Here is a 13687-nt window from a genome sequence, read left to right as displayed (position 1 = left end):
ACCGCAGCAGACTACATATGACTCCCGTAATCCTATGTTTGACCTATTTTCCTCTGTATTCCTGGCCTGAGTACAGCGACTGTGTCTCACGTCACATATGCTGGATGTTCTATCTAATTTTGAACCGGCTCAGAGGAAATATGTGTGAGTTTATAGAGGGCCCAGAATGGAGAAGCGGTGACAGTGACTCACAGGCTGTGAGATACAGCTGGTCCCTCAGACACGGCTGCAGCCCCACGGCTCAAATGTTTATCATGCAGACGTGGCTGCCTCTCCATCTTCTCTGTTACTTATTGCGTTCGCTACAGCCTCCCCGCCGTACTCTTCAGCTCTGCAAAGCGAAAGCCGCCCCCACCCCCTTTCCTCTAGAGGACACTGGAAGTCTGCCTCGGCATGGAAATGATGTCATCGAGAGAAAGAAATGAAGTGTTAAGAGAGAAAGTCTGCGAGAGAGAAGAAGAACACAGTGGTGTTACACAGCATCCACCCTCCGCCCCTCCACCCTTCGGAGACGAGGCGGCGAGCCATCCCACCCTCTCTCCCCAGCTGCCTGCCTGCTGCTGTTTAGAGTTATGAGATGGTGATGTCATTGGCTGTAACGTCTCTTTCACTTAATCTGACTCAGTAAAACACTGACAGAAACACCACAGTGAAAACATTCTTAGACCCTGTTGTTTGTGCAGAGGTCGGTGCCTCAGTGCACCTTAAATGTCCACGTCCCACCATTTATGCTGAACTCTGTCCGTGAAATGCGGACTTTTACTGTCCGCATTTAAGGAACTGCCGCCGAACAATGAACACTTTGTAGAATCTTTCGCCTGAGGCCCCCAGATTTCTACATCGCTTAAAATACATTGAAACAGAGCAGCAGAGGTGGCCTGATAAACAGTAAAGTGAGGTTACAACTCCATAAAGGGTGAAGTCTGTATCTGCTGTTGTAAACTGCTGTCCCACCGAGGTCTGCACGCAGACTCTGCTGAGCCAGGCCTCAGCAACTCACACTTGGTTGAAATTTGCACAGTGGAAATCGCACAGGCGCGTAACATTTGGCACGCTAAACCATATTTTGAATCAGTATTATTGCTTTCTTGTTGAACAGATTGCCGCGAAACGTACAAAATGATTGAAACTGTGCGTTTAAATGTAACCGTTTAAAAAATAAAAACCCTGAGGGTCTACAAGTTTCTGCTGCAGCTTAATTACGCAACAAATAAACACACACATGCATGCAAACAGAGTAAATTTAAGGGTGTTTAGCAATAATAATATACTGTTGAATGTATGCAATACACCTCACCATGGTTATATTTCCCTGGGCTCACATATTTACTCATTTACCTCATAAAACAAGAGGCCAGGCATGACCTGGTTATTTCTGTTGCTGAATTATATATAAGGCCCATTCAGGAATTTGAAATGTTTCCAGTCCCGCTATCATGAACTGTATGGGTTCCAACTGTCTCATTCCATTGGGTCTCAAACCTTGTGCAACAATGTGCTGAGGAAACGTTTGGTTCATTTTAAAAAGGCTGCTGCAGATCAGCGGAGAACTGACTGATCGATGTGCGATGATGTTTAAAATAGGTGTGATCTACAGTACAGCTGGAACCTGCCCCCCCCACCCCCCCACCCCCCCACCCTGCTGCCAGCGCTCTAGAAATAGGGTGAAAACCGGGTGGACAGATAGATGCTGAGCTTAAGGTTACACCAGCGCTTCTCAAATAGTGGGGCGCGCCCCCCTGGGGGGGCGCGGTGCGATGCCAGGGGGGGCGCGTGTGACCCCGGAGAACATGTTTTTTTTTTTTTTTTTTGCCGTACTAGAATAAAGTGTAATTGCACATCCCGCGCGCACACACCACAGAGCAAGAGATAGGAAGTGCAGTGAACAACCACCAAAAATACTTAACAGTGATGAAAAGAAAGGCGGAGAGAGACGGAGATAATGAGACATACGAAAGTCTCCCGAAAGCTAAGACGAGGAAATATGACGAAGCATTTATAGCGCTTGGCTTCACTGCGACTACGGTGGGAGACGAGGAAAGACCGGTGTGTTTACTGTGTCTAAAATGTTGGCAGGACAGCATGGAGCCAAATAAATGAAGGCGTCACTTAAAGACATTACACCCCAGTCACGCTGATCAGCCGCTTGAGTTTTTTCGGCAAAAACGTGCCGAATATTGGCAACAATCATCCCGCTTTGGTCTATATTTCTTTCTTTTTTTGTTTTCTTTAATATTAATAAGGATACAATGTTATGCAGAGGTGTACTTATAACAATTTCATAGACAAATGATACTAATTATAGTCACGGCCGGGGGGGGGGGGGGGCGCAAAATGTTTTCTTCTTCCTGGGGGGGGGGGCGTAACAGAAAATAATTGAGAAGCACTGGGTTACACCCAGCTGTCACCGTCTGCTGGACTCCCGTCAATGTCAGCGACGCAATGAAAGCGCGCAGGCCTAATCTTAAAACTTCATAAAGGAATGAAATAATGAGTAAAATAATCATCCTGCAAGCGACTGAAGAGGAGAAAATATTTAAAAAATTAAGGTTTTCAGTTTATGTCTAAAAAATAGAATACATCAAGCTGATATTTTACTAAGTAACCAAGTAACTCAAATAATTACAACGGAAATGGGAGTCCTGCAAGTTTGTCCCTCAAAAAAAACCCAACAAAGAATCACACGTCTACAGTAAACTTGGTGTAAAATAAGTGTAAAGAATGCAAGCCTAAGGCAAATGTGATTATCAGCAGGAACCAAAACTGAGAGGAAAGCCAGGACATTCAACAGGAAATAATTAAGGCCTTCAATAATTATCTATCCTCTTCGCTGTAGCGGGTAACTTCCTGTTGGTGGTATTTAAAGTTGAATACGAATCCCTTAGATGCCCACAGTTCTCAGCAAGCAGCATCACAGGCGCTATATGCATGGGTGCACGAGAAAGAATGCGAGCTAAGCTGTTTACTCGTGCCAGGACAGGAAGAAAAATGAAGAAGCGTTTATTCATGGCTGATTCGAGGAGGAAGAGGGGAGCTGGTGGTTTTAACAGGTTGTGCTGCTCAATGCTGAGCTGTGAGAAGCCCGAAACCATCGTGAGAAAGTAAACGAGATTCAGTGAACACCAGCGAGTGTTTGGGTTTTCCTTTTTTTAGCCCATGAGATGCATACATTGTTTTTTTTTTGGTCAGTGCATAATGACATAAGAAAACAATAGTCTGCAAAGCTAACTCACGTAGCATCTTAAAATAAACAGTTTTATTGGTGATTCAAATACCAGACGCTGATGAATTACAGTAACAGTAAAAAAAAAAAAAACCAACAAAAATCGACCTCAGCCACAAGCTTTTAAAAGCTTACACAACCATGTCCCTCCTAATGTCAGTGACTAGAAAAGCAGAGCTCCACCATCCATGGGTCAATGGCCAGAAGCAAATATCAATGTGGTGATGGAAGAGTTCTGCATAATGGTTGCATGGGAACAGACGGCTCAGGCGACTGTGGTTAAGTGTGAGTCCATGCAACACAACGTGGATCTATAATGTAGATCCATATTGCGAAAGACTCAACCATATCCGCTTCAGAGCAGCCTGTTTCGTTGAGTTCTGCGACAGTAAACAGACCTAAACAACAAAGAAAATAAAGAAAATGCAGCGTTTGTGTCACTGCTTGTGTCAATCGTGACACCGGCTGGTGACAGACGATGCATCAACGAGACGTCATTAACCCGCTATGAGTCAAATCATTGCATTCTGAGAAACATGATCAGAAGGAAACCTTTAAACCCACTGAGTGGTTTTATTTCTTGAGCTGTATTAGCTGGAAAACAGGAAACAACAACCTTCGACATGCAAATGCGGGCTGGGACAAAAATGTCCCTTCTCACACCACAGCCTGTGATGCCTTCACTACAACCTACTCCAACCTCCAGAGAGGAAAACTGAAACACGCATCATGGAAAGATGAACAACATCTTCCCGTAAGAGGCACAGCTTTCGTTCCTTGATCTATATTTCATATGTACGGTTTCATGTTTGTTTGTTTTTCCCTCAAAGTCAGGCTGGAGTTGGGAGAAATCCATAACTCATTAAAATTCTGCTGCACTGTTCACGGTTTGCGCCATTTTGTTCGCAATCTACTTTTGTTTGTGGCTGTTTTCGTGCCCAGTCAATAACCTGATTACTAAGGAAGAAGCCGGTTTCTGATTTCAAAAAGTAATTTTATATATTCAGCCGCGTTTGAACGCACCATCGGGACACTCAATTTACCCTTGCGTAACAGTTGGGTTATTGAGCCAACCTTGAACACATCACTGACGTTAGCCAAGTAGCTGCTTTCTGCCAATTGCTCCACAGATGTCAACACTGTTTCAATATAACTTGCTACCATATTTGGGAGGTAACGTCACGTGAAGCCCGATTAACCCTGACTTAAACAGCTACGCCACAGGTCCCAGTATCATTTCCTGGAAGTTCCCCATCCTTGATGTGTTCACACTGCAGAAAGCCGGAATATTTGTAGTTGGAAAAGGGCCATTTGGAGAGGACTGTTTCAGCAGAGGCTCTGAACTACTATAAGAAAAACTGCCAGTGAAAAGTCTTTTTACTGAAGCTTGTAGATTCAAATGGAACATTGCAAAAAACTGGACACCAGCCTCCTATCATGCATAGTAGGTTCCAATTTGCCACATATAACCACTGGTGCAAACCTGACCCAGGCCCTGACTGTAATGCTTTGTTTGCCAAGCTAGTTCACAAAAGGACAGTGAAACATTGACATTGTGGCAGCAACTTGACAGAAAAAACAAAGATTGAGAGAGAAGAATGTCTGGAAACCACCGCGAGGATTAAATATCAGGTTGTACAGTCATAACACAAGTCAGACTAATCTAACAACATTATGCACCCATGACTCCTGAGGTCTGAAGAGACTATTCCCAGTTCTATAATTGCACAGCTTTAGGGTGAAATGTGGTGGATGCTGGGCTATACTGGGGGGTATTGGCTCAGTATCAGTTTTACATCCTGCTGACTCTGACAGTTTCACAATGTCAGGATCCCCAACAACTGGTCTGCTGCCATACGTGTGGCATTATGATAACAGGGCTTTTTGTTAAAGTGTGCCTACTGCCTACCTCAGCCCATATACGTCTCCATAAATGCACGTCTGATGGACTTTTTAGTTTGCTACTGCATTTTAGTTTAGTCTCAAGCTTTCATTGGTGCCTTCAAATGAAATTGCACTTCATTACAAATGGTTTTCTGCATCTTTTGGCTCCTCACATGGCTGTTACTGCCAAAACAAAGAGGGACGATATTCCTAAATTAAACAAACTGTGCATTTGTTCACATTTAAATTGAAGGTCAAAGACTTTTATTTTATATCATCTATCATCAGATTTTACCATTTAGCTGTGTCCCAATTATGGCATTTAGTACTTTTGTTTCAGGTTTAGTCCACTAATGAGGGTTGGGTTTTTTTTTGTTGTGTGGTTCTAAAAACGTAACTGAGAAAATCAAACTATTTTGAAGAAGGCCGCGACACTTGGACGCACAGTGGCGAGAATTTCCGAGAATAGTGAACAAACACCCAAAGACTTTCAACATTTATTACTCTGTACTCTGCAGCCATTTGTCACCCTATTCACCCTTTATCATCTCCTTGATTCTCACTAAATGAACGCAGCAGCAATTTATTTGCACGAGGCGGCTTTTGCATTCATGGTGGATTTGTTTTTTTGTAAGGTTTCCAATATAAGCTGCAGGCTCATATGGGGCAATGGACGTGTTAATGGAACAGTAAATGGGAGCAGTTGGCACAGCAGGTCAGCGGGGTTATAATGAAAGCTGTGGAGAGAGCCCTCAGGCCTGGGTCACTCGATTGTCCCCTGTCAGACAGGCGCATGTGCGCGCATGTGTGCAAACAATGCAAACACATATCCACCGACACAGACAAAAATGAGCGCACAAAGAGCCCCTCAAAACTATTCAACAGCAAGCAAAAGGCTGCAGAGGCTTGTTTTCGACAGCATCAGCAACAGTGGTGGAAAACACATCAGCAGACGTTGACGCTCCAATTACGGGGAAGAAAAAAAGAGGATCATTGATCAACGCTCCATAATCTATACCGTAGGTTTTAATTAGCTGGTGTCCAAGTTCTGTTATTGATTAAAGTTCCTGTTGTGATACAGAAGCTGCGGCGACAGCTCCCAGTTCCACTGATATGACATGAGCGATGGGTGAGGAAACAGACTGTGACACACACGGTCGCAATGTTTTATAGGAGGGCAGTGAGAGCCCATGTGAGGTCGAGCGGGAAATCGCAGGGCAGGCAAACACACGCACACACACACACACACACACACACAGACGTACACATCGTCCTGGGTACCCCTCCCGTTCCTTCCCCCTGACGCCGAGGCCATTGGCACCATTTCCTGTCCCTTGTCTCCCTCGCTGAGAACCGCTCCCTCCTTTCTGGACACGTTTTGCAGTCTGGAGCCGCCCGAAAGCCTCCTCTGTGTAACCAATTACCTCACCTAAACAGGCGACACTTAACAGCAGCTTCCACGCACAGCCACACAAAGCAGCTCAGTATGATACACCAGCAGCTGACAGGTCATGACGCTCATTCAGGTGACCTTCTGGTTAGGCCACATTTACTAGCATTCTACTAAAGGCCTTTGAGCGGGGCGCCTGGCAGGCACCCTGGTTCACCTTGGGTGAACGGAATAGACCAAAGAACCGCAAAGTACTATAAATACCCAGCTTGTCAGTATCTGTAACATCAAGCGGTACCAGAACAGAGACAACGCGACAGCTCCAAAACACTGATCTCCAACCAGCGGGTTCTGAGTGAACAGCAGCTGCACGTTGAGAGCCCGACAGACGCTACAAAACTTCAGACAGGAGACTGATCCCACGCAGAAACAAACACCCGCCAGACAGCCAATCGCTTCGCCGTCTAACTACATGACAGAGACGCTGCAGAGAGATGGAGAAGCATAAGCAGCGGCTTTCTCTGAGTAAATGGCCTCCAGCGACGAGGGGCGGTGCTGCCGTCCTGCATCCGACAGATGCACAAAGCCGATCTCGTCTGTATCGCGGGCTGCTCATCACTCTCTTGACACTGCTGCAGAAATCCAGGATATAACAATACCTACACGATTCCACTCCACTCTCTAGTCACCTGTCACAGCCGCGCATGCTAAGCTGATTAGCAACAAAACAACCGCATTAATAAGCAGGTAATTGATGAACAAACTTTGCCAAAGAAGAATAACAAACCATGCGCTAAACCAGCTGATTCCGTGTTGATTTTCAAGCACATCATCACAATAATGAGTGTCTTTGATTGTATAATAATAGATAATAAGGGTCACCTGCATAAGGTGTGGGCCAGAAACTTCTTTCCCCATTAATACACCAGTGTGCTTTACTGCCTTTATAAAAACATATCCTCTCATTTAGGTTGGAACATAGAAGGAACATCGAAGAGAAAGTGGGTCATTGAAGGCAAACAATAAACACCACATGCTGTGTAGTGTTTTAGTCTGATAGAAAAAATATGATAATGAGTATGATAAATGTGTCCAGACAAAACAAATATTCTTCCCTGAAAACATCTCTGGGTTTTTATTAACGAGCGACGCCAACTTTTCTCCATTCCTGATTTAGACTGGCAGCAGAAACTGGCAGCAACTGCGGGACATCCCCTTCATTGTGTGCCAGCGCGCTGACCCAGCCATGCCACCCCGGAGTCTGACTGATTTGACACACTCAATACAAACGCGTAGGACTTGATAAAACTCACTTTCCAGGGTGTTCATGTGCCCCGAGGCCACAAGCTACTCCCCACGCACGCTGCTGCTCGCTTCGCTTTGGCTGCCTTGAATAGAGACAACTTCCTTCTGTTTCCTCGCCGTTATCCACAGTGGAGATGCCTGAAATGTGTCGGCTTTGTTCCCTCCATGTCACACGTGTGGCAACAAGTTTAAAAGTGTGCAGAAAGGTGAACGCGACTGAACTCCTGCTGCAGAAAAAGAACTGAAAAATGTCAAGTTTCAGTCAGGGCTCTCAGTTCTGCTTGCTTTACCTCTAACCCCCCCACCCCCCCCCCCCCCCCCCCCCCCCACACACACACACAAACACACACACAAACACACATCTTGCTGGGATGAAATAAACAGATATATTAAGGTGACTATGCCACAGATTGCCTGTCTCCAAAACAAGTTATTAAGGCACATTGTGTAATTGCACGACTGGGATTCAGCTTCCTTAATTATGGAGCCTCTGTGTCCTACTGGGAAGAGCCGCACACACATCTTAATGGGAAAAGCACAAGATCATGGTGAATGACAAATCGGAGACACATTAGTGTCAACAAACAGCCTGAACTGCAAAGGTGGAAAGACTGAAGGAAAAACACCAAGATTGTGCAAATAAAAAACCAATACCAGATTCCTGGTGTTGTGTAAGTGGATTGAGACCAGGCATGTTGACAAATCCTCACCTGATGAGCCCAGATTAGCGGAGCTATGGCTCCTGTCTACACAATGTGAGGGTGATAAGACAGAGAGGAGCCTGCAATGGAAAGATGCGGCTCCGCAGAGCCGTCTCCTCGGACCGGGTCCGCCCAAAACTGCAGCGGAGCAAATGAGCACCTTCAATAAAGCCACACGACACAAAAAGCACAGAGAGGAATGTCCCCTGCGTTCGGCTCAGCCAGCGGCTCAGCTTTACATTAAAAAGGACTAAAACTGGTGACAGTGGGCTTAGACTAGACTGATCATTTAAAAAAAAGGCTTAATAAAAGCAAAGTGCGCTTTTGTTTGACTGTAAACTCCAAAATAACCTTTTAATGGTCCGAAGCAACATCGCACAACAGCCATTTTGTCTTCTCCCGTCACGACAACAGCAGTTTGTACCTGTGTCCTCATCTAGGTCCCCCTGTAAAGAGTCTGCGTCCCCTGAGGAGCCCTGGCTCCTCCAGCTTATATTACCCATCAGAGGCTTCGCGCAGCAGCTGGCGCGATTCTGACGGTGAGAGTTACGCTCGGCGTCCGGACGGACGACTTGTCGGTCGGGACAGCGTTTCTGCAGCCATCATTCATTCGCACAGCTGAGAATGAGTCACGAACTAACGCGTCCACATGACCGGTCTCTCTTGAGTCAGCGCTTCGAAGCAGCGCAGGGGATCTACGCGCGGCGCCCGGGAAGAGGCGGGTGGAATCGAAACATGCCGTGCTTGTGCTGAGTTCATTGTTTATTTTTGGATGGCCGGCATCATGTCATCCTGTGAATTAAAGTGTTGCCTGCATTCCTGGCTCCTGAAGAGGGTCCTGGAATGAACGTGCCAGTCTTTGGGAGGCCAAAACGCAGCAGCGGAGGCAACACCCTCTAAAACAAGCACCTTTGGAAAACCATTAGCAGGAGCAACTTCACATGCACGTGGACGTTGACCTGTAGATCAAGAGAGAAAAATCCCAGCACCAGCTCCTCAAAAGATGTTGATTATGGAATGATCCAACAGCCCTGTTCCATCATCTCTCCTCGATCTCCTTAACGCGTACAGCCTCGACTTCCATCACGTTCTACCGTTTATCTCCACCCTCTTTCTTTTCCTTCCCTTAATTCCACCCCCCCCCCTCCTACTCGCACACCAAAACATATTTACAACACATCAGATCCGACACGGGGACGGCGAGCCCGCCATTATGTCCGAGGGACTGCGAAACGTCGTCTGCCCTCAGAATTGCGTAAGTAATGGGCGACATGTGTAAAGCTGCTGGTCTGGGAAACTCTCGTGATAATTACTTCTTTAGCTGGAGCTCAGCGTTGTGGTGATCGGGGCATGTGGACTTGGCTATTTCTGTGCACCAGACAAGGAGATATTTCAGGCCGAAGTGATGCAGTGACCACTTAACAAACATGCAGCCATTAAAAAGACTCACGCTTGAGTGTTAAACACCAGGAATGCCTGAGAATCAACTCCTGGCATTATAGCTCAAGTCTGTCAAAGGTAAATACACAGATGCAGCCGTATGCTGCGCGCGGGGGCAGGGAGCCTAAAATAAGAAAGTGGAGGATCATTTTGGGTGGCGACCAACGCCGACTGTCCAGTGAGAGAAGAGCTACAGGCTAATTATACAACGCTGCTACACCCAGAAGTTTTCACCAGGAGTAACACTGACAAGAAACATGCGATGGCTTCCTCAGCTGTCAAGGAGGCCGAGCGCTCCTCCCTAAAATAACTCAAGATGAGCCAGAGTCCGTTCTTCCAGGCTTACATATCAGGAAACAATCATAACAACAATCTTTTTTTTTTTTTTACAGGTAAGGTCAGACTGGTACATATAATTGTCTAAATACAGTTCATTCTCTCCGACCTGATTTGCAGCCGCAGCCACCACAGACACCGCTTGGGTTAAAGGACGACAAGCTGCACGTGCAAATAATGGGGGTTCCGCGCTGAACAAGACGCGGGAGCCACTCACGACGACGTGGTTCTGGGGGACAGAGGTCCAGTGAAGTTCGTCCGCATCTCAGATTTGAAATGCATGTCAGTTCTCAACCACTCACAAGGTGAATGGATGGCGTGGCCGCCCTGTGGGTGCAGACAGTCCAGATGACACATAGTTTGCACCAGAGAGGCGACAGGCGGTAGTTCAGAGTGACTCACGTGCAATTCAACCTGTAGTTGCCAAGAAGCTCTCATTAAAGAAGAAAAATTATTTGCTTCCGAGTTTTCTATTTGGCTGCAACCATGGAGTCATCTGTCTACAACCCACGGATGGAATTGGAAACTTTTACGCCTGTGGAGATTATCTGGGGAGATTATCTGGGGTAGTAGTGGATGGCACTCCCTTAGTGAGGGGGTGCGTGCGTGCGTGCGTGTGTGTGAATGAGAGTGCGTGCGTGTGTGTGAGTCCATTTACTGCAAGCATCACCGGGCAGGGCTGCATGTGGAGCGAAGCGGAGAGACAGCTGGTGGACTGGGCTACGAGTCTAGCGGGCGGGTGTAAAGTTTCTCCTCCGAAGGCATACCCGAGACCACCCTGCCGCCCCCTCACGCTGCTGTGTTTTATTCACGCTCACATCTGCACACACTGTAAAAGGACTGCAAAGCACAACAACGAACGATGCCACGTGCACGGTTCTGAAAATCAACATAAAAACACAGCACAGGCTTGGGCGTGAACGCATCACCAAACCACCGTGGTGAATAAGAGGGCTGCTAGCGCTAGCTCCCTGGGTGCTAGCCGAATGCTAGCTCTCGTAACAAACATCGTAAATATCGGCTGAATACCAACTGTGGTGAAACGGGGACCTCGGATTAAACGAGCTGGTTTATTTAAAAGGTTTCTCCCCGTTCCGTCCGGGGCAAATGACCGACGTTTGTTCTCGAATGCCAGCGATGCTTTCAGACAATCAGTTCATGGTGTATTTACGAGGGTTCAGCTGGGAGCGAACGGTGAAAAGCCGGTGGAGTACCGCGTAGCGTTGGGCTATAAAATGATCCCAGGAACACACAGCGATGGCCCAAGACACAGATCTAGCTAAAGTGCTGGGAGAGGACTGTTAATCATTTACTGGTCAGTTAACCAGCCACCTCCGGTCAGCAATGAAGCTGAAACGCCACAGAAAGCCATTTACGCCAGTAAAGCTACATGCAGCTAGCCGATAGTGACGCTTGGATTTAAACTGGAAAACCGTGGAAAAACACCCCATAAGGCCCCAATTAAATCAGAATTTACAGGCTGTTTCGGTTCAGAGTCCTTTAAAGCCACATTTCCCACACACGCTGGTGTACAGAACCCCCATTTGACCCATCTCTGCCTCTCGTACGGAGTACCGTTATGCAGTACCCCGAGGTGGAGCGGTGTAGTCGAACCTAGCCGGGCTGGACTTACCTTGCTTGCTCTCTATTTTCCCCGACATTTTCGTAGCCAGCAGCTGCGAGTGCGATCCCACTCAACAAACGTAAGCCACAGACGAGCCTCGCCGTGCGTCCCCTGTGCGATTATTCCCTCATTTTCGATACACAGTGGTGTCCGTGAGATGAGTCCGCCGGGGTCAAAGGGAGATCTTCACAGCCTACACACATTGGGACGGTCAGGAAAGCTGCCTCGACTCGCCTCTGCGTGATCTGCACTGGAAAGCCACCCGCAAACATCCACACTGGGTACGTTGATGTGTTGAACCCAGTGTCGGGGAGAGAGCCGGGGCTGCCGGCCCAACAGCGCCCCCGTGCGGCAGGAATTAGAAGCAGCTACTGTCAACACAGCCATGGGCGTGTTTCGTCCTCGCTGCAAAAAGTTGTTTTCCAGGGCCGAGAGTAGTTTTTAAAGCGGTGCAAGGAGCCCGAGACACCAGCTAATTCGTTTGATTGCTAGGTAGAACGGTGCGGGCAACAATATTATTGAATATAAACAGTTATGTGCATGCATATCCATGCACATGGATTGCAGTGCGTTGTCTGCAGATAATGTGCAGAAAATCACTGTGTTTTGCTGTTGTTGTTTTTTTCCCCCCGAGGTGTGCTGTGTATTTCCTAAATAAGCAGCAATAGCCGTGAGGTGATGTGAAACTGCTGAGACTCCAGTTGAGCACCCCAGACGCTGATGAGACACATCATATATTTGGCTCTGCAGTAGTTTCGTATCACTTCTCCTGTGCTGCAGTTTTTCATGATGGAGAATAGAATGAAAAGGAAGTGAGAGCATTCAAGTCTTCTGATTTCCCTCCGATACGAGCAAACTGCTGATAATGGCTTTTGTCTATTCGGCGCGCATTCCATTAAGGGACGTCTACGCAATGACTGGCACAGTGAGACGAAGCAAGCGCTCTCTGTCATCTTTTTAGATGAATAATTGATCTGAGTGAACGGATCAACATCCTTTGAGTGATCTGGGTCAGCTCGTGTGCTTTGCAAAGCTCGCATGAAAGCAGAGGCCCGTCTTGAAATACCGACACTGGGGCGTTTTAACCTTGTGGTTAGAGCCTTGTGCGGGCTTCCTTCACCAACTGCGCGCAATCCGCTCATGGGCCGAGGCCTTAAGAGTGTCGGAGTTTGATATTTACACGAGCTGTCATTAGGCCTTTTGCTCATGCTTGCACAATACTAACCACACCCGTGCAGCAAGTGCGAGGTGCTCTCTGGTTGTGTGTGCATGCACAATTGCGATTGTGTAGGCGTGTGCAGAGCTGGAGATTGAGTGAAAATACCTCCCTTGAGGCTATGGTAATGTCACGCTGGAAAGAAGCAGAACTCTTGTCGGGACAGGATAGACCTCATCCCGTCTGAGTAGGTGTGTTTAAGTGGTACGGTTCACATCGGTGCAGCAGTCAATGAACATCAACGCTGTCTTCTTATTTATTGGACCTATTTAACTGTTATACCTACATTTCCCCACTGAGTTTACTTTGGCGTTGCCAGGACAGCTAAGGATTTGAAAATGCCATTGCCATCTACAAATCCTGGCAATCTTAAATCGTGAAAAAATCATTTCATTCGAAAAAAGTGCTTACAGCTTACAAGGCAGTATAAATCTCACAATCAATCAAATTAACTTGTTACGTCTTCTGGAAATTATGGGCGTAGATCCCGTAATCACAATTCACAAAGGTTTGACTAAAGTTTAGTATTACGTATATTTTTACAGGGTAGGTTTAGGACCAATCTATT

General features: G+C 46.9%; 1 protein-coding gene and 1 long non-coding RNA gene across 21 annotated transcripts in view; one reads left to right on the top strand and one right to left on the bottom strand.

The window, feature by feature from the left end:
• The window catches only part of rapgef1b (Rap guanine nucleotide exchange factor (GEF) 1b), a 29540-nt gene extending 17320 nt beyond the window's left edge, over positions 1-12220 (bottom strand). For 2 of the 20 annotated variants that reach the window (XM_057019582.1, XM_057019583.1), the window contains exon 1: positions 8928-9132. In XM_057019582.1, the coding sequence (XP_056875562.1) occupies positions 8928-9006 (79 nt within the window). In that variant the 5' untranslated portion in view covers positions 9007-9132. Of the gene's footprint in view, positions 1-192; positions 380-7810; positions 8007-8927; positions 9133-11912 lie in introns of those variants that run through there. The other 18 variants (XM_057019594.1, XM_057019595.1, XM_057019587.1 and 15 more) reach the window with 13 other exon arrangements.
• LOC130517610 (uncharacterized) lies at positions 9630-10730 on the top strand. The gene is made up of 2 exons (XR_008947754.1): positions 9630-9758; positions 10400-10730. It is a non-coding gene; the product is annotated as an uncharacterized LOC130517610 (long non-coding RNA).
• Positions 12221-13687: the final 1467 nt, after the last annotated feature.

The sequence above is a fragment of the Takifugu flavidus genome, chromosome 20, assembly GCF_003711565.1.
Source record: "Takifugu flavidus isolate HTHZ2018 chromosome 20, ASM371156v2, whole genome shotgun sequence".
NCBI lineage: Eukaryota > Metazoa > Chordata > Actinopteri > Tetraodontiformes > Tetraodontidae > Takifugu > Takifugu flavidus.
This window is presented reverse-complemented; position numbering and strand designations above follow the sequence as displayed.